Source organism: Glycine max, chromosome 5, assembly GCF_000004515.6.
Source record: "Glycine max cultivar Williams 82 chromosome 5, Glycine_max_v4.0, whole genome shotgun sequence".
In the NCBI taxonomy this organism is placed as follows: Eukaryota; Viridiplantae; Streptophyta; class Magnoliopsida; order Fabales; family Fabaceae; genus Glycine; species Glycine max.
Window position 1 is genome coordinate 9,972,171 of NC_038241.2, and position 21,324 is coordinate 9,993,494.

Sequence of the window (21,324 nt, forward strand, 5' to 3'; positions counted from 1 at the left end):
ACATGTATCTTACAATTCAACACATACTCAATTTATCACATACACTCAATCTCAATCATAATGTTATCCCAAAGCAACATGTTATCACACCTCATGAATCATATAAACATCACACAATATTAATATTTACATGGCACAAACACATGTATATATTAAATCAAACTATATTATTTTCAATTAAAAAGAGTTAATAAATAATTAAACTAAAAATGCATTAAAAGTATTTATCGTTGAATCTTAATATATTGATTTCCTTGAATTTAATTTTATTATTTGAACTATTAATTCCTAATTTATATTAACAATTCATATAAATATATATGTGTTATAATCATTAATACATAATAAGCTTATGAGACCAAAACATGAGAAAGAACGTTTCCAACAATCTAATTCTAATGCTAATCTAGTAAATCTTGTCCAAAACACAAACAAAATATACAAAAATGTTTCTCATAACATGGGGAGTAAAACCCCTCAAACAATTTCACATAATCATAACAAAATCAAAAGAATCAAAATCATAGGTTAAAAAAAACGAAAACACCAAGAGCACTCAATTTTATCAATCAATTCACATCAAGGCATCAATTGGGTCATCAAATATAACAATCTCATTATTATAATCGTAAAGGCAGAATTACAATATAGTAAACATCCCAAAATAAATCACACTTAGATCCTTTAAGGATCCCTACACATGTTCATTCTAACCCCAATTGTGATAAACTACTCATCCCTTACCTCTAAGCGGGCTCACGTGTGTACTCCGACAATGATAGTGATATCTCTAGTGGTTCCCTAAGATTTTTCAAGCTTTTCCTTTAGTTGTTTTACTAGGTTTTCTAAATGTTAGAGAGAAGTAGAAGAGATTGAAACCTCAATTTCACAGTCTTTGTCTAAGGGATATTTCTCTCTAAAGATATTATTTCAACAATCCCAACGGTGTAAATTTGTGGAAATGAGCTCTAGAGGTGTTGTCCAAATTTCTAGATGATCCAACGGTTAACAATTCTGAGATTATAGTTTTACTGAGACATGTTTGGGTGTATGCGGGGAAAATAAAGGGTTTTGGGAGAGAAAGAAAGGAGAACGAATTTGGGAGAAAGAAATAGTGTAGAGACGTATCGTAATTATAAAAACTGATCTAATATATCTTTATTTATTGCAAGGGTTCCGAGTCTACTATTTATTCTATTTTTTCTTTATTTTATTATTTCATAAAAAAAGATCTTTATTTTACTCCTTATTAAATAAATAAATAAAACATCCTTTTTTATTTTCTAAAAACACATTTATTTTATTTACCTTAAAACCATTATTTTAATTAATAAAACTATTCTTCCTTATTTATTTTGTTACAAAACCCTCATTATTTTTATAAAATTCTATTTATTTTTAAATAAATCCCTTCTTAATTTATTTTACGAAAAATGGAGTATTACAAAAATCAACTGGAAAAATCAGATCATTAACTCATACCAACACATCTTCAAGAACTCCTAGTGGAAGTGCAACACTCTTGTTGGCTAGCTGAATGACAACACCAATTGGCTTCAAATCACCAAGATGTAGTCATCTGTAAACTGATGTAGGCATGACATTAATTGAGGCTCTAAGCTCAAGCATAGCGTCTGTAAAAGTGTAAGGGACAATGAAAGTGTCAGGATCTTTGCACTTATGTGGTAAGGTAGATGGTGTAATGGCAGAAATAGTCTTGCTCTATATGAGTGTAGAAACATTTATGCCCATCTTCACTTGCTTATTCCCCTTCAGCTTCCTCTTATGGGTGCATAAATCCTTCAAGAACTTTGTATATTTTGGAATCTATTTGATGGCACCCAAGAGGGAAATGTTGACTTCCACCCTCCTAAAAGTTTCAAGAAGATCAAAATCGAGCTCCACTTTTTTTGCTGGAAAGGATCTAGAAGAAAAGGGAAGAAGAATTTGTTTTGGCACCATCATCAATTTTGGCACCAACATCTGTTGGCTTTGGAAGCTCCTTGCCACTCCTCAAGGTAATAGCACTTGTCAGACCCTAATTCTGTCTGGACAAGTTTAAAAAAAGGTTTAATTACTCATTTAGTCCCTATAGTCAATAAGTGGATTTTTTTTAGTCCCTAAACTTTACATTTTAATTCCCAAAAGGTCCATGCCATTAAATTTTTTTAACTTCGTTAGTTAAAGAATTTTAATGGTAAAGACCTTTTGGGAATTAAAATATAAATTTCAGGGACTAAAAAATTCACTTATTAACTATAAGAACTAAAAGAGATAAATTTGTAAACTATAGGGACTAAATAGGTAATTGAACTTTAAAAATAAGGAAAAAAATAACAAAAAGAGAAAAAAAGGAAAGGAAAAACAATACTAAAAAGGAAAAAATAAAAAAAGGGAAAGGAAGAACAATAATAAAACAAAAAAATAATAAAAAAGGGAAAGGATGAATAATAATAAAATAGAAAAATAATAGAAAAGGGAAAGGATGAACAATAATAAAATGGAAAAAATAATAATAAAAAGGGAAAGAGTAAAGAGAACAAAAGGATAAGGAACAATATAAAAGGGGGAGGTCCAGGCATCAATTAAACACAGAAAAAAAAAACACAGAGAGAACACACAGAAAATAAGAAACGACACGAATTCAAAGGAAGCAAAAAAGGCCAACAGTGTCACACCGTTTTGCACTGCAAACAGAGAAGAAGGAGGGGTCTCCAAGTATCCCCTCATTCCTTCCCTCTCATCTCTTCTTTTCTCCCTTCTTCTCTCCTTACCTTTTGCTTCCCTCTCTTCTCCTCTTTTTTTTTTCGTTCTTTCTTTTGGTCTGTTGTTTGATTTGTTACATCTCGCCGGTGAGCCCATTGGCCATGAGATCCTTAGAATTTTTTTGTCGATGCTTGTTGTGCATCATTTAAATGAAAAAAAATTAAAAAAAAAAAGAAGTTCAAAACGGGATTGGTTTGTAAAGCCTGAAACAAAATAAAAATTACTATTAGCACTATCATTTTTACACATACACCTTTTTTCATTTTGGGCCTGACTCATTTTTAAGAAATCGTAAATAAAGTAAATATTACTAGTATATCCCCTTTCTCTAGACCCGCCATGTCAACATGTTATTAGTGTTGTCTAAGTCAAAGTAAACCCTTTGACTTTGACACTAAAAAAGAGTAAACCAATAATAATAATAAATAGGTAAATTATTAGGTAGTTTTTTATTTTACTTTTCTGTTTATCTCTATTATTTATCTTGTTATTCAATTTGATTGTCTTTTTATTACATAATTAGTTAGTTTAATTAATAGTGTGTTGTAAATATTCCACTACCTATTTATTTTATTTTCTCCCACGTTTTAACCGCAGACCCTTAATTACTAAGTGTATTCCCCGCTTGTATTCTATCCCTTTCTATTCCCATTCGATTTATTTGTGCAGGTCTCGTTCATCTAATTAATTATGTAACACTATGTCAATTATTCATTTATTTTGCAATTCTACATTAGTATTCTTTAGTACACGCGTACGTTCCGTGCACTCCATGTTGGGTCTCTGACTTGCTTGGTGGTGCTTTAATAATATGTGGGTAAATTTTGTGAATGTCATGTTGGGTCTCCGACTTGCTTGACTTCAAAAAGTTTACCGTAAGCCCAAAATCTTTTTCACATTTCGTGCACTCCATGCCAGGTCTCTGACTTGCTTGACTTCACAAAGTTTACCGCAAACCCAAAATCCTTTTCACATTCTATGTACTCCATGTTGGGTCTCCGACTTGCTTGGTGGTGTTTCAATAACGTTTGAGTAAATTTTATGAATATCATGCTAGGTTTTCGATTTGCTTGACTTCACAAAGTTTACCACAAAAATAAAATCTTTTCTAAAAAGGTAAAAATACTCAAATAAATCACTCAATTCTCCTTTTTCTCCATAAAAATTACACATTACTCGATATCGCTTCAAGGTCCAACGCCTTAATGACTCTTTTTCATGCAATTAAAACAAATCTTTCAAAGAAATATAATCAACCTAACACACAAGTTGTTTTCTACCCAAACAACTATGTAAGTCTGATTTTCTCATTGCACTTGGAGATACGTAGGAGCAAGGGAAAACCTTTTGTCGACCTAAAAAACTACAAAATAAAATAAAATCCCTTTTTGTTTCAAAAACTACAAATTTGCTTTCCTTTTCTAAATAAACAAAAATATAACAAAATAATTCATGTTCTCAAGGGAAGATAAATAATTAAAAGTAACTTTATTTTTAGCACACTCGATTAAAGGTTGTCATCTTCATGATGGGCGCGTGGGGTGCTAACCCCTTCCTTGTGCGTAAACAACTCCCAAATCTTTTTTCTCAAATCGTATACCCTTCCTTATCTATTTGGTTTTCCTAAAATTTCCTTAAATAAACGTTGGTGGCGACTTCCCCGGTCTTTCTTTTTGGAAGACCTTTCTCTATCTTTTTTTATCGTTGTCCCATCGTGGTTCACATTGCAACAAATGGTGACTCCACTGGGGACTGGTTAGAGAGTTAATCCATTTAATCGAGCGTGCAATTTTATCGTGACTTTTTCTTTATTTATTTTCCCTTTTTCATTTATCTTTTCATTGTGTTCCTATTTGTTGTCGTTTCATTTCGCTATCATTCTTTTCGTGATTTTTCTTCGATCTCATTTCCTTTATTCTTTATTTCGCTCATGCTTGTATATATCCTATGCTACGTTGTTACTTCTTTGTGTTTATTTATCACTTTCATAGTTAGAAGTAAATTGTGTCATTGAATCCTAGGGTAGACAAGATGTACTATATTTGTTGTATCTGCTTGGGAATTTTCAGGTTGTTTTACTGGTGGCCTTAGGTAGTTCATAGGTTGCTCCATTCACACATGACACCTACACTTTTTGCACACACTTTGAGATGTTGGGCCCTATACTCGATTCTGTGTCAACCATAGGGATAGAGATCAATCAGTGGTCATACTAGGTCTCTAACTCGCTTGATGACAGTGAAGCCTCATCTAGAGTTTTCCATTTTTTATGATGCATTGCCACTGGTATTCCCTATTTCCACAGTGTTGTTACTTAAGAGGATTATATCTTTAGGTGCCGGTGAGGTTAGATGAAACTACCCTTGGATAATGGACTTTTAGACCCTTTCCACTAGGTTCCTAAATTAGGGACACAAGGCAGACTCACGCCACCTTGTTTTCTTGATCATATCTTGCATTTCTTCATGACATCATGATGGACATATCATTTCCGCATTCATCATTTATCATATTCATGCACCGCATTCGCACAAGTCATTGCATTTTCATACACATTCGTTTAACATGTTTTTTGTTCAAACAATTACATACATTATGTCGTCATCATTTGCATGCCATGTTCACTCATGCATGATCCTAACATATATTTGCTCATGCCTTGCATTATCCCTTATATCGCCAAAAGTCACAATGAAGCGCGAAAACTTGCATCGTGTTCTGGCCACGTGTGTTAGATATCATGGTGATATCTATAAACAAACCATGTCAGGGTTAAACACTCCTTTTCTTGACAATGACCAAAAATCATGTGAACATGGTACCTAACATGTTTAATAGCCAAAAATGGTGGTCTTTCGGGATTTTCATGTTGATCTCATAAATACATTTTCCATGCATCACATAAGTATATCCTGCTCATTCATCATATCTCCCCTATGATAGGTTGTCAAAGTATTGATGATCAAAATTTATATTCCTTGGAACATAGGGTCAAACCAAGTGTGGTCTTTTAAGAAAAGGTTTTATCAAGTCAAGGTCAAAAGTCTGGAAGTACCCAGCTTGTGAATGTTGGGGCAGCGAATGGATCAGGTTTTCATAACCTCTTTGACTACTACCAACACATGATTGAGCTAATGACTTACATAATTAGGAACCATTGATGTGCCCGTGTTTTATTTTCAGTTGTACTTTGACTCTGACATGATATAATGAACAAGGTTCTTACTCTACGTAACCCTTAAACACTCTTTGGACCTCTCTAACCTTTCTTTCATAACCCTTTTAACCCCTGGCCACATTACAAGCCCAATAAAGCCCATGTGGTTCAAGGAAGGACTAATCTTGCTTGTGAGTTTGGATTATGGAATGGAACACACACATGCTCATGATTGTTAAGATAAAAAGAAAAAAAAAAGGAAAAAAAAGAAAAGATAAAAAGAAAGGAAGGAGAAATCAATATCCCAAGGTTCGTACTCGCACAATTTGAGAAGAAAACTCATTCAACCAAGAGCTCGTAGAAGATGCCCAAAGGCAATTATGATAGTGGGGCACATTCAATGTCTGTCACTCACACAGAGTCCCTATGGTTCCTCTCAGATCAAAGGGTAGCCTTTGTTATGTAAATCCTTTTGGGATCAGCCCATGTCATCAAGCTTCAACAAGATCGATGGACCCATGGCATCCCCTATGACCTTAATTTAGGAAACTTTCACTCGGTTATATACCAAAGTGTAACAATCCATTGTTATCCTTCAGTGGTCCACACGATTGATCCCAAAACATAATATTTCCTTGTTGTGCAGAGTAATCAAAGTTTTTTTAAAAAAAAAAAAGAGAAAGGGACGAACCTTGGAGTCAATATTTCAGTAGATTGATTAAATATCAAATGGCTTCATTGCCACCATCCAAAATTGCCATGTGGTTGAATCATACAAAACATACTCTTTGAGGGAGTCTTTGAAGAGATCTGCAAATGACAGGATGAGGTTGTATGAATCATCATTAGAAAGAGACAGTCAATCTGTGTCTTTTTTTTAAAAAAAAAAGACTAGCAATGTATAACAAGAGAGAAAGAATGTCATTAGCATTGCACAATTTTCATGACTCAAAAACTTTTGCATTGCATTTCTGGGTACAAAGCCTACATTTATTGCAAAGCTCACGTGCCTCTTTTCATTTATCATAATGCATTCCAAAACTCATATGTTTCATATCAGGCATTAAGTGCATAGTCTTTTCTCTATATGTCGGTTTTCGAGATCTGATTTGGGATGAATGGCCCTTTTAGAGAGTCAACTTCTCGCCTTCTTACAAGTTTGAGCCTTTGTGTACCAGTACCTATTGGCATGTTAATAGGACTCAACGACCTCAGTTTTATGTTTCATATGACTTAACGTCCGCTGCTTTATGTTTCATAGGACTTAACATCTTTTGTTTTTAGTTTCATAGGACTCAACATTCTCTGCTTTTTTTTCATATGAGTCAATGTCCTCTGCTTTAAGTATCATAGAACACAACGTCCTTCATTTTTAGTTTCATAGGACTCAACATCCTCTGATTTACCTTTTACAGGACCCAACATCCTTCATTTTTAGTTTCATAGGACTCAGCGTCCTCTTATTTATGTTTCATAGGACCCAACATCCTCTGTTTTTAGTTTCGTAGGACTCAACATCCTCTAATTTTAGTTTCATAGGACTCAACGTCCTCTACTTTATGTTCCATAAGACTCAATGTTCTCTTGCTTTATGTTTCATAGGACTCCACATCCTCTATTTTTAGTTTCATAGGACTCAATGTTCTCTACTTTATGTCTCATAGGACTCAATGTCCTCTCTTTTTAGTTTTATAGGACTCAATGTCCTCTACATTATGTTTATAGGACTCAATGTCCTCCATTTTTAGTTTCATGGGCCTCAACATTCTCTGCTTTATGTTTCATAGGATTCAACATCATCTATTTTAAGTTTCATAGGACTCAACGTCTTCGGCTTTATGTTTCATAGGACTCAACGTCCTTCACTTTATGTTTCATAAGACTCAATGTTCTCTGTTTTTATTTTTTTATGACTCAACGTCCTCTGCATTTAGTTTCATTGGACTCATTCTTCTCCGCTTTATGTTTCATAAGACTCAACGTCCTCTACTTTATGTTTTATAGGAGTCAACGTCCTCTGTTTTTAGTTTCATAGTACTTAACATCCTCTTGCTTTGTGTTTCATAGGACTCAACATCCTTTTTTTTAGTTTCATAGGACTCAACGCCCTCTCTTTTTAGTTTCATAGGACTCAACGTCCTCTGCTTTATGTTTATAGGATTCAATGTCCTACATTTTTAGTTTCATAGGACTTATCGTCATCTGCTTTATGTTTCATAGGACCCAACGTCCTCTATTTTTAGTTTCATAGGACTCAACGTCCTCTGCTTTTTGTTTCATAGGACTCAACATCCTCTGCTTTTTAGTTTCGTAGGACTCAACATCCTCTAATTTATGTTTCATAGGACTCAACGTCCTATGCTTTATGTTTCATAGGACTCAACATCCTCCATTTTTTAGTTTCATAAGACTCAACATCCTCTGCTTTATGTTTCATAGGACTCAACGTTCTCTATTTTTAGTGGCATAGGACTCAAAGTCCTCTATTTTAGTTTTGTAGGAATCAAAGTCCTTTGCTTTATGTTTCATAGGACTCAAAGTTCTCTATTATGATCTTTTCGAAGACTCTCCGTTCTCATGTTGTGATCTTTCGAAAGATCACCAGAACAAAATTAGTGTCATCGTCTTTAAATAAAAGATAAGTAAAGAGGGGAAACTATCAGACTTTAATTCTGTTTGAACAAGTTTAAAAAACAAAGGAAAAAAGAAAAATGAAAAAAATAAAAAATAACGAAAAAAGGTAAAAAGGGAAAGGAAGAACAATAATAAAACGAAAAAATAATAAAAAAGGGAAAGGAAGAACAATAATAAAACAAAAAATAATAATAAAAAAGGTAAAGAATAAATAGAACATTATGAAAAGGAATAGTATAAAAGGGAGAAGTCCGAGCTTCAATCAAACACAGTAAAAAACAAAGACAAAAAACATAGAGAGAACACAAAAAAAATAAGAAGAGACACGAATCCTAAGGAGGCAAAAGAAGCCAACAGCATCACACTGTTTGGCACTGCAGCCAGAGAAGGAGGGGTCTCCAGGTATCCCATCATTCCTTCCCTCTCATCTCTTCCTTTCTCCCATCTTTTCTCCTTATCTTTTCCTTCCCTCTTTTCTCCTTTCGTTTTCTTTTTTCGTTCTTTCTTTGGCTCTACTGTTTGATTTGTTACATCTCATCGGTGAGCCCCTTGACCATCGGGGAGATCCTTAGATTTTTGTTGTTGATGCTTGTTGTGCATCATTTAAATGAAAAAAAATTAAAAAGGGAAAATAAAGTTGAAACGGGCATGGTTTGTAAAGCCTCAAACAAAATAAAAATTGCTATTAACATTATTATTTTTACACATACACCTTCTTTCATCTCCGGTCTGGCCTATTTTTAAGAAATCTTAAATAAAATAAATATTACTAGTACACTTCCTTTTTCCATGCATGTATTCCTACCACCCAGGCTGATAACCAGGCCTGCCATATCAGAACGCTGTCAGTGTTGACTAAGTCAAAGTCAACCTTTTGACTTGGATCCTAAAAAAGAGTAAATAAATAATAATAATAAATAGGTAAATTAGAAGGCAGTTTTTTATTTTATTTTTCTATTTATCTCTATTATTTATCTTGTTCTTCAATTTGATTGTCTTTTTATTGCATAATTATTTAGTTTAATTAATAGTTTGTTGTAAATATTTCACTACCTATTAATTTTATTTTCTCCCACGTTTTAACCCCAGACCCTTAATTACTAAGTGTATTCCCCGCTTGTATTATATCCTTTTCTATTCCCATTCGATTTATTTGTGCACGTCTCGTCCATTTAATTAATTACGTAACACTGTCAATTATTCATTTATTTTGCAATTATGCATTAGTATTCTTTAGTACGCGCTTACGTTCCATGCATTTCATACTAGGTCTCCGGCTTGCTTGATGGTGTTTTAATAATGTGTGGGTAAATTTTGTGAATGTCATGCTGGGTCTCCGACTTTCTTGACTTCACAAAGTTTACCACAAACCTGAAATCTTTTTCACATTTCATGCACTCCATGTTGGGTCTCCGACTTGCTTGGTCGTGTTTCAATAATGTGTGAGTAAATTTTGTGAATGCCATGCTGGATCTCCAACTTGCTTGACTTCATAAAGTTTACCGCAAACCCAAAATCTTTTTCACATTCCGTGTACTCCATCCTGGGTCTCTGGCTTGCTTGGTGGTATTTCAGTAACATGAGTAAATTTCGTGATTGTCATGTTAGGTTTACAACTTGCTTGACTTCATAAAGTTTACCACAAAACTAAAATATTTTTGAAATGGGTAAAAATACTCAAATAAATGATTAATCAAATCTCCTTTTCTCCACAAAATTACACATTATTCGAGATCGCTTCAAGGTCCAATGCCTTAAGCGATTCTCTCCACTATTTTCTTTAAATTAAACGTCGTTTCAGGGTCCAACGCCTTAACAACTTCTTTTTCATGCAATTGAAATAAATCTTTCGAAGAAATAAAATCAACCCAACACACAAGTTGTTTTCTACCCAAAGAACCACGTAAGTCTGATTTTCTCATTGCACCTGGGATACGTAGGAGCGAGGAAAAACCCCTTGTCGACCTAAAAAACTAAAAAAAAAAAAACCTTTTTGTTTCTAAAACTAAAAATTTGCTTTTTTTTTCTAAATAAACAAAAATATAACAAACATAATTCATGTTCTCAAGCGAAGATAAATAATTAAAAGTCACTTATTTTTAACACACTTGATTAAAAGTTGTCGTCTTTATGACAGGCATTGGGTGCTAACACCTTCCCTATGCATAAACGATTCCCGAATCCTTTTTCTTAAATCGTAGACCATTCCTTATCTTTTTGGCTTTCCCGATGTTTTCTTTAAATTAACGTTGGTGGCAAATCCCTTGGTCTTCCTTTTTTGAAAATGTCTATCTATCTTTTTTTATTGTCGTCCCGTCGTGGCCCACGTTGCGAGAACACTCATATTCCCCTTTGGATTAATGATCGTCTGTGCAGGAATGTTGCCAAAACCTTGTTGCTGCATATGGTTAAAATTGTAGCTAACTTTCCAATCTGAGTCTAAAGGTCTTGGATGGTGGCATTCACATTCTATTGAAAATGAATTTTTCTGGTTGCCATATGCTGCATCAGCTCCTCCAAAGAAGGTCTAGAGTTGTTATGCACAAGTTGTGCAGGTGTAGGTTACTAGAACTATTGTTGTTGTCAAACGGAGGAGCTTGGTATTCGTTGGTGGTGGATTGGTATTGTTGTTTTGTTTGCTATTGTTGTGGACCAAGACCATACCTTAGATTCGCATGATCTCTCCAACCAGGAATGTAAGTGTTGGAGTAAGAGTTATATTGTTGTTGTTGTTGTTAAGGTCTGAATGGTTGTCCAGATTGCATGGCAGAAATATCAACAGTATGTTTTGTTTCTTGGGGAGTGGGACATGTGTTTGTTGGATGATCAGGTGCACAACAGATCCCACAAAGTCTTGGTTGATTAGCTGCCATCACATTCTGTTGTTAGCCAATGGCTAGTGGTCTCACAAGGGATGTCAATTATGTAAGTTTATTCTTCAGCCTTTGGTTATCATCCATATGAGTAATTTCATTTACTCCTTTGGATGTTGTAGCCCCTTTAGTACCAAATTGTTGATAGTTGGTTGCCACGTTAGAAATCAATTGTCTTGCAGTAGCAGGAGTCTTGTCCATCAGAGCGCCTCCACTGGCTGCATTAATCATGCTTCTGTCCATTAACATCAATCATTTATAAAAACATTGGATCAATAGTTGCTCGTTGATTTGATGGTAAGGGCAGGTGGCACACAACTTGTTGAATCTCTCCTAGTACTCATATAAGGTCTCTCTAGGTTGTTTCCTTATACCATAAATCTCTTTCCAGATGGATGCTATTCTGTACGCAGGGAAGAATTTCTCTAAAAATATTCTCTTCGTATCTCACCAAGTGTTGATAGGGTCTAGTTAAAGGTACAACTAGTCCTTAGCCACACCATCTAGAGAGAATGAAAATGCTTTCATCTTCACATAATCCTCATGAATGTCTTGTGGTCACATGGTAGGACACACTACATGAAACTCCTTAATATGCTTGTGTGGATCCTTACCTACAAGACCATGAAACTTTGACAACAAATGGATTAGCCCAGACTTTAGCTCATAACTAGCCTCTGTTTTAGGATATTAAATACACCATGGTTGATATACAACATCAGGTGTAGCCAATTCCTTAAGAGTCCAGTTGTTATCAACCATTGTATCAACACTAAATTCAAACTCAGAATCACTAAAACTAGAACTAGACTGAAGAACTGAATCCAAGATGAAATCATTATGCACTATACTATCATGTAGAACTGTAACACTCCTATTATTTCTACTCAACCTATGAAATGTCCTATCTACCTTAGGATCATATGTATGTAAGTCACCTGGTTTGGACCTAGTCATACATAACTTAGTGGTAACATAAATAACAAAAAGAATACTCTACCAGGACATTATTCACTATATTGAGTGAAATGGTACAGAAAATGGAAAATTGTCCCAAATTTATTTTTTAAAAAAATCAGGAACATCATAGCAAATATCTAAAAATCATTTTTTATTTTTTGTAATTTTTGGCGACTTTTAAAAATCATGAAAATAGAAAAAAATTGAAAAAGTGGTTTAAATCATCGAATTTTGTTGTATTAATTTTTTCCCACATTTTGACCAATTTTCAGGCCATTTGAGCTAGTTGTAGGTGAAATGACCAAAATATCCCTGCATCTAAAACTCCTACTTATAGATCAAATTTTCCAATTTTGACCCAACCAAACCCTTAAAGGGTTAGTTTTGATTGAAATATGGGATAAACATTGGACACCAAGTTGCATAGCCAAACTCCACAAGTCAGTTCACTATTGCAACACACTATGCACAACTACACGACACAATACAAAACACTACCACTCAATGCAGAACACTCTACTACTCACACAGACTCTACAAAACAGACATTAACAAAACAATTGCAATATATCAAACAGTTAGTGGTGAAGTAGTAGTATGGAAAAGGAAAAAACACAAATTGTGCTAAATGCAGCAAAGTGCAACACTTAGGCTAGTTTGACATATTTGTTTTTTTTTTCAATGTACAGATTCAAGGCTACTATACTAACATCAATTGTACCTATACTAATAGCAAGTTACAAGTGAATTAAGGTTGGGGCACAATGAATTATGTCCCCGACAACGACGCTAATTCGATAACGATGTTGAATCGTCTCAAAACAAACTACGATTTCAACAAGTTTACTATGTAGGAATAACCTAGGTCGACTCAAAGACACAATCCATTTAGGTTCCAACTTCAATTCAATTATAAATTAGAGTAAGGGATTTCATCGAGCAATTTGTAGACAATTAAAATTCATAAACAAAATCACAAAATTAACAGGATTATGAAACAGATTTAAGAAACATCAATGCAATTCACCAAATCCAAGCAATTCGAATTATCCCAGTTTTCTAAAGATGATGATCCTATTATGAAGGTTCAACCAATCTAATTATAGGTAATTTAATCGAACTAATCCCTAATTAAATTGAAATCACAAATCAAATTGAAGTATCATCCAATTAATCTATAATTAGGATTCAAATTATGAAATTAATCAGTTACCTAATTCATTTCCAATCCTAAATACATTCATAATCATAAATACAAAAATAGAATTGGAGAAAAGGATGAACATTCACAACAGATTTCAAAGTAGTTAACCAAAACTCAAATTCATCATCACTTGAATTGGATCCTTGGATTGATTAGTTGTTTGGCCTTCTATGATCATCACCAATGGAAGAACAACAAGGATTGAAAAAGAAAAGAGAAGAACAAAGTTGAAGAGATGAAGAAATATGAAGAACAAGTGAGAGAAAGAGAGAAGAGTTTGATCAAAAACTTGTACTAGAAGTTTCTAAAAATGTGTTTGTTAAAAATAACTAACTGACTGTAAAAATACATGAAGTAGACTAATATATACTGTAACTAATCAAAAGTAATGGGTGAGCCTTGATTAGGCCCACCTAATCCTCTAATTAAGCTAATTACAAAATGCAAAGGCCTGAAATTCGCAACCCAAAATCCAAGTCCAGAGGCGCTGACTTCCAAGCCCAAAATGACCCTTAAACGGACAAAATTGGCCTAAGCTCATATCTGACAAAATTATATATTTTTTCTTTAGCTTTTCAGGGGCTACTCATGTGCTCCATTTGTAGTTCTGTAACATTCTGTAGGTCTTGTACAAGGTAGATAGGTCAAGTAAGCACAAAGTCCGAAAATAAGCAAGAATTATCATTTAAGTCCAATTATTTTCCTAAGACCAAAACTCAATTAAGGTGAGAAAATAAGAGTCAAAGAAAGGTCAAATAAGCTAAGAAGAATAGGAAAATTATAAACTAAAAATGTTGTATCAAGAATTCATCATTTGAGAACACTACGATTGACTGGAAAGAGACCCCAGAAGCACACTTGACAAGGCTGATGTGCCAGGGCCTAAGAAATAGGAAATGAAGGTTGAAGATGAAGATGGCAAGGTCTTGTAGATATTGAGAAGGAAGACAAGAACGGCACATGGCATCACGTGGAGCATAATAGTGGCAACTTCATGAGAAGATTCATGCTGCCAAAAAATGCTAAGACGAATCAGATCAAGGCATAAATGGAAAATGGGTTCTATTATACTATTGGCAAGTGTACCAATTGTCGTCACAGTTTACACAATTTGTAGTTAAGATTGCCTCCTCAGGGACTTGAGTTACTCAGTTCCTTGGATAATAACATATAGTTCAATAGTTATATACATGATATTTGATTGAGAATTCATTGGTTTGTTGCGATAAAAGTAAATAGTATAAAATTTGCAAGCATATAATTCTAAGAAAAGTTATAAAGAAGGTTTTAATTCAATCAAGGAAAACATAGGATTGATTCATCCTTCGATTCTTCAATACCTAATGAAATTTACACGTATGAATCATTCTCTACAATTGTTGATGCTCACGCTAAATCATATTGTATCGATTCCTCGCATACGACATTTCTAAGAGTAATTATACCTCTAGCTTTCATCTTTTTGAGGTTTTAAACAAGTTGGTTTAATGAATATTCACCTAGGTGAGACATTCTCGCCTAGGCGGCTAGAAAACTTCAGGATGAAGAAAGCTTAGGTCACCCAGGCTACTGATTCTCACCTAGGCGAGTCTTGAACAGAGAGTACATTCGTCCAGGCGGGTCATTCTCGCCTAGGTGAGAAAACCCACTAGACAAACCCCTGTTTTCATAGATTTTATTTGCTTGGATGACTCTGGTCTCGCTTGTGCAAAGAAATAGGACACTTTAAAACTCCAAGAACTCAGGAATCAACTCCTCATTGACCCAAGAAAGCTTTTCACTTCTCACACCTTACTTCCATCATGTACAAATCTTTTATCTACAAAATTTGCACGAGAAAGAGTTGGATAAACCTTCAAATTATAAACAAAACATATAAATATATTTTAACTACTAATAACTCAAAATTAAAGGAAGTTTCTAAGAAAAGTTCTTGAAATCACAAGATAAGTGCCAACATTCAAATCACATATTAGCTAAAATATGACACTTATCAGGTTCTTACTGTCACTGTTCCCAAGATAGAAGTGAAGCAGCTAGAAGCCAAAGCCATCCAAATATCTGGTTAAAAATGCTTGTGCTGATTCTAATTTTGTTTAATTTTCTTGTAATATATGTTGTTGCATTGGTTCTGATTTTCGCTATTTTTCACTCACATGACATGATTGTGTAATTATAATGTGAGACAAATAAAGAAGGTATTCTTGTTAGCGTGTTAGTATTGTTGGTGTCTATTTATCTGAATTTGAAGGCAAAGCTTCTCCTATTGTGTTGTTGCACGCACTGAAAATCGTGCTTATGTCTTATGAAGGATTATGGTTGCAGAGTTCTAATATGTTAAATCTAGTCTTTTATTTTTAGAAAACGTATATATGGTTTGACACATGAGCACTCTAATAAATTCTTCAAAATATGAAATACCAAGGGGGGATTTTTATACACAAGCAAAGTATGAAGCATAATTGATATACCTTAAATTAATTTGAAATCTGAATATCTGTTTCAAATATACAAACCAAATCTTCTTTTCTAGAAGGAACCAACCTGCATCCTAGATTACACAACTTACATATTGGCCAAGAAAGGTATACAATTTAAATCACCCAAAAACAACCTTTAACATTCTACACTCTCTTGTAGAGAAAGTGAAACTCAGTCACAAATTCCAATCGCACCCAGACAGTCACAAGATTTATTAGTTGCAATACCCACACTGAATCATACAGAAACATGCATTTCCTGTAGTTATAGAGCCTCTTCGTTTAAAGACTTAAATAACTTATCTTAATTTACTCCTATTATTGTGAGTGAATTAGCCAGCATGAGCAGGGTGAATAGCATACCAAGTTTGGATGAAAGTTAGAACAATAGCTAAAACAGCAGCATGGAAAGCAATGATTGCCCAAGGGTTACTAAAATAGGTATGAGAACCAAGAGCTATCCACGTCTTGCATTTGTTCCTATAATGCCTCTCAATTTGGGGTCTAACATGTGAATAACCCTCCATGTTGGGCACCAAATCAGCACTTATTGTATTGAAGAGATTAGCCACTTCCTCGTCACTCCCAAGCATGTTGAGAAGAATCCCTGCTTTTCGCAGCTCCTTCACATCATCTGGGTTGTCAATAAGCGAGTCTATGAAGGCTACGAAAGAACATATCTCATAGTTGTTCGTAAAATCTGGACACATCTCGTACGCTATCAAGTTGAGAAATGAGGGGGCTGTTGTGTCATCAACTGTGATCTCAGGAAGCTTCAGTTCTGCATACAACCAGCCACAAGAGAAAGAGGTGTCTTTGATCCTGCGTGAGTTGCTTTTCTTCAGGCTAATCCCTGCTGCTCTCAACTCCTTTATGTTCCTGTATGTTATAATGTCGGAATCTTCATTTTTTTTGTTCTGCTTGCATTTCTTTTTCTTGCTTGTTGTGTCCTTCTTTCGGTGATCTTGGTGGTTCTTCTGAGGGTCATGAATAACAGTTCTGCGAAGCTGATCGAGAAGATGAATAGGTGGTTCCTGAGGTATTTCCACTCTATGTTCTCCTTGCAGGGTGCTTTCATTCTTTGTACACACACTTGTGCACCCTTCTTCAGTGAATGCTCTAAAAACATAACATGTTCATGTCATTAATTTGAGGGTCTAAATCTAATTTTGTCCCAATAAATATTCTAAATTTTAATTTTTGAAAGAAACTTTGATTAAAATCCCTCTGTCTAGTTTCATGTCTCCTTTTCTATACCAAAATTAAAATGTGACATGTGTTGTAAAGAATCACTCTCTTGGTTTACTTTTTATTCCCGATGTGTTATATTCATAAATCCATGTTAGATAATTTAATTTTTAAGCTCATCATAACATATCAACATGTAATAGACCTATGATATTGTACAGGTTTAAAAGTGTTTATTTTTCTAATAATATATATACAATTATAAATGAATTAAAACTAACAATTAGTATATTTATGAAGTACAAAAATAAATGTAAGCTTGGTATACCTGTCTTCTTGCTTGGTTATATCCTTGTCCATGTCTTGTGTCTTTGCTCTGTGATTTGGTCTAACTGGTGACAAATGATGACACTTAAGAAACTCCTTCATGATGTTTAATAGCATGGCTTCATTCTCGGGGCCAGTCAACAGTTTAAGCACTTGATAGGGAAGCTGGTTCTCTAACAAAAGCACATCTTGCCACACAAGAACTAGTTGGTCAACCTTAACATTCATTTCTTCTGGATAGTCAAGTTTTCCCTTTTCCAAGATTTGTAGCAGAGAACATCCATCCACAAGTAGCATCCATGACAGCTTTTCATCATCAGGGAAGTCTGCAATGACATCCTCAGCAAACAGTTCCTTCAGTTGTTTGATATTTGATGCAATCTTTTGGTACAGAGTTTGAGCATCCTGGTTGGTGCGTTCGAGATACCTTGCTGTCCACATAAGCTTGTATTTTTCTCCCAGCAGTAGGTTCTTTGCACCATGATGGATTGGACCAATTGACACCAACCTGGGTGAGTAATGCTTGGCAAAATGTTTTCGATCTCGGAGATAATGTGCTACCCTTTGTATCTTTGGGGCTGAAGTTTGTGGTATTAGCTTTGCTTTTTCTAGTTGGGTAAACTTTATGCTGAGGTGTGGTGTTTCAGTCATGTTGTAAAATAACGTTATTGAAGGATTGGTGTGGGGTATATGCCTAGGTTTTCTAAATTAATACGATTCAGGGTTCATGAAAACCACTTCAAGTTACAGTTTATATAATCGAAATTAGGAGTATATATAGCAAACGCCTGATCATCTGAATTATGATTAGTAGAGTATATAAAATTCAAAATGAATTAGGAAAACAAATTAAAAGTACTTTCGGCTATATTGAATTATATAACCAAGTACTAGATGCATTTAGCTTTTTTAATGTGTCAAGTTTGGAATGACTGCTAGAGAATTTGCGGTGGAAAAGCACTTCAATATATTTAAAAAAACTTGAGATCGATAAAGCACTCAACAAAACAATTTCAAATAAGGAGGACTGGATGGATCTTGCTTTACTAATCTGTCAATTCTAAAAGATTCTTGGTGAAAAAGCTTCAACAAACAAGGAAGGTATGTAGAATCAGATTTTATCATAAAGATTGTAGGCTTGTTTAGTTTGTTCGTGTTTTCAAGTTTGGACTTCTTATAAGAGTAAGGGATAGCCAATAATAATAACAGGCTGCAATACTTTATAGAAGTGAACCTACATTATATTAAGAAACAGGTTGTTTTGCTTACTAATTCCATACAAATTAAATTATCCTATTCTGTTCACAGTTCCTTAAATTTAACCTACTTTAAAGTTTCTTTTTAATATACGAATTATTTAATTAGCATTTATTTGTTATTTACAATAAAACAAAATACAATTTAGTTGTTTTCATTTTGGGTGTATTTGACATGAAAATTTTAAAAATTGGTGAGTCTCATACCTTTACATTCTACTTTAATTCAAATCTTTCGTCTGTTTTCATTTTCACGTCCCTTTCATTCCTTCAAACTAAGTATGTCCTAAGTTTTGGAATACCTACATTGTAATGCTTCAACCTTTCAGCTAATCTTAGATTAATATTAGATTTTAAACCCGCGTCACACGAGTTTGATTAAAATAATAATTCTATATTTGTATTTAGTATTTATATATATATATATATATATATATATATATATATACATTAAAAGCTTAATTTTAAAACATTTAGTAACATATTAAATATAAGTATATAAAAATTGAGGAACAGTTAATTATTTTTTAATTGAGTATATGTTGTATTAAAAAATATTAAGCTTAGTAAAATTTATTTTGATTTGTTATTGATCCAAATAATAATAATAATAGTAATTAATGGTGATGTAATACATATATGAAATGTGTAAATTAAAAAATAAAAGATATATACATTTATAATTATTTTGAATAGCATGCATATATGTTCTTCAATTTTGTTTGTTTATAATTAATAAATGTTTATATACATTTATAATTTTTAAATTCTTTTGCTGTAAAAATTAAAATTTTATTTTAAAATGACATTTTAATCATTTTGAATATATTAGTATAATTATTTGATATTATTGATGTTTTGAATTCGTTAACCTCATTATAATGAGCTTTGTCGTCTATTATTATTATTATTATTATTATTATTTCATTAATTCATATATTTAAATGGGTTATAGTTTCTAAACTTCTTTTTAAAATTCGATTTTTAGTTACTATGACGAGTCAAGATTTCTCAACTTTTTTTCATTAAAGTTTTTAGTTTCTAAATTTTTGTTTGACAAGTCAAAGTACTTGAACTTTTAGAAATTTCTGTTTCTAAACAAAAAATTTGAATCTATTATTTTTATTTATTTAAGGAGATTTTATTTATTTAAGGAGATTTCAGAGATAAAAAATTGATTTTTTTTAAAGTTTAAGACTAAATACCTTAATGAAAAAAGTTAAGAGACATTGACCAATCAAACTTTTTATTTAGGGAGTAAAATCTAAATTTTGAAAAATTTAATGATCTTAATAAGTCAAATTTTTGTTTAAAAACTAAAAATTGAATTTCAAAAACTTTTAGGGGACTAAACTTAGTTAACCCTATTTAAATTTATTAATCTATAACTGCTTCGGAAATGATATTATATCTAAAATTTTTATTATGTTGTTCTAATTTCATATCTTATACTTTAATTGTTATAATTATTATTGATCTCTAAGAAATATCATTGATACGTGTTACTAGTTGTTTTTAATACATGTAACTTTTCATATGTTACTATTTAATTTTTGATTAATTTCAAAAATTAAAAAATATTATGGATAATAATTATGCTTCTAAATATATTGTGAAACTCAAATATTCATGAATTATTCATTTTACTTTTAAATCATCACATTTAATTATTATTGTTCACAAAATATATTTTAATAACTAGATTGAAAAAAATTATATTAATTTGTTTCCTTAATAATACATATTATGAATTATTTTAAATTTAACTACATATTTTAAAAATGATCACTTTAAATTATTATTTGTCTTGAAATATACTAAAGTGTCTAATTTTAAATATGTGCATAGGTAGCAATATAATATTAAATTTTACTGCAAAATATCAAAATTATTAAAATAATGTTTAAGTATTAAAATTGTATAATAAATAACATGTTATTAATCAAAATAAAAATATGAAAATTAATATTTTTATCATAAAAACTATATATTTAACAACATTAATTAATGTAAGAAATTTAATTTTCATTAAATACAATTGTGTCAAACAAACAAAAATGGTATAACAGCTATTATAAAATTGAATCTTTGATCAATGATTGAAATTTATGAGTTTAATGTATACGCTCTGTAAAACAATTTTATATTGATAATTAATCACTGTTTGAATTAGTTAAAAATAATTATTTTAAAAATCAACAAATTTATATATATAGATAAATATAGATAAATTTTTTAAACAAATAATTATTTGATATTTACAACTTATTTATAAAATTCTTTTTTATTTGTCTTTCTAAGGATAAAATTTGTTGAAATACAAAATATATACAAACATAGTTAGACTAATTCTCTCCTAAAAGGAAATATTTTTATATAAAAGATAAGGTTTTTACTTCCGAGTGATTTTAAAATAAGTTACATAAATGCATTATGTATTATCCAATTATATAATATTATATGACTTATTTTGGCACAT

At 32.5% G+C, this 21,324-nt stretch overlaps 1 protein-coding gene across 1 annotated transcript; it reads right to left on the bottom strand.

The window, feature by feature from the left end:
• Window positions 1-16,046: 16,046 nt before the first annotated feature.
• Window positions 16,047-18,419, bottom strand: LOC100819152 (UPF0481 protein At3g47200). The gene is made up of 2 exons (XM_003525706.4): window positions 17,591-18,419; window positions 16,047-17,193 (listed from the first exon to the last, which is right to left on the bottom strand). The coding sequence occupies exons 1-2, from the start codon at window positions 18,238-18,240 to the stop codon at window positions 16,407-16,409; spliced, it is 1,437 nt and encodes a 478-aa protein (XP_003525754.1). The 5' UTR covers window positions 18,241-18,419; the 3' UTR covers window positions 16,047-16,406.
• Between the last annotated feature and the right edge of the window lie 2,905 nt (window positions 18,420-21,324).

Coding starts and splice junctions, on each gene's coding strand:
- LOC100819152 (XM_003525706.4), bottom strand. CDS start 18,240: ATGACTGAAACACCACACCTCAGCATAAAGTTTACCCAACTAGAAAAA. Junction 17,194..17,590: donor ATAACCAAGCAAGAAGACAG/GTATACCAAGCT, acceptor TTATGTTTTTAG/AGCATTCACTGAAGAAGGGT.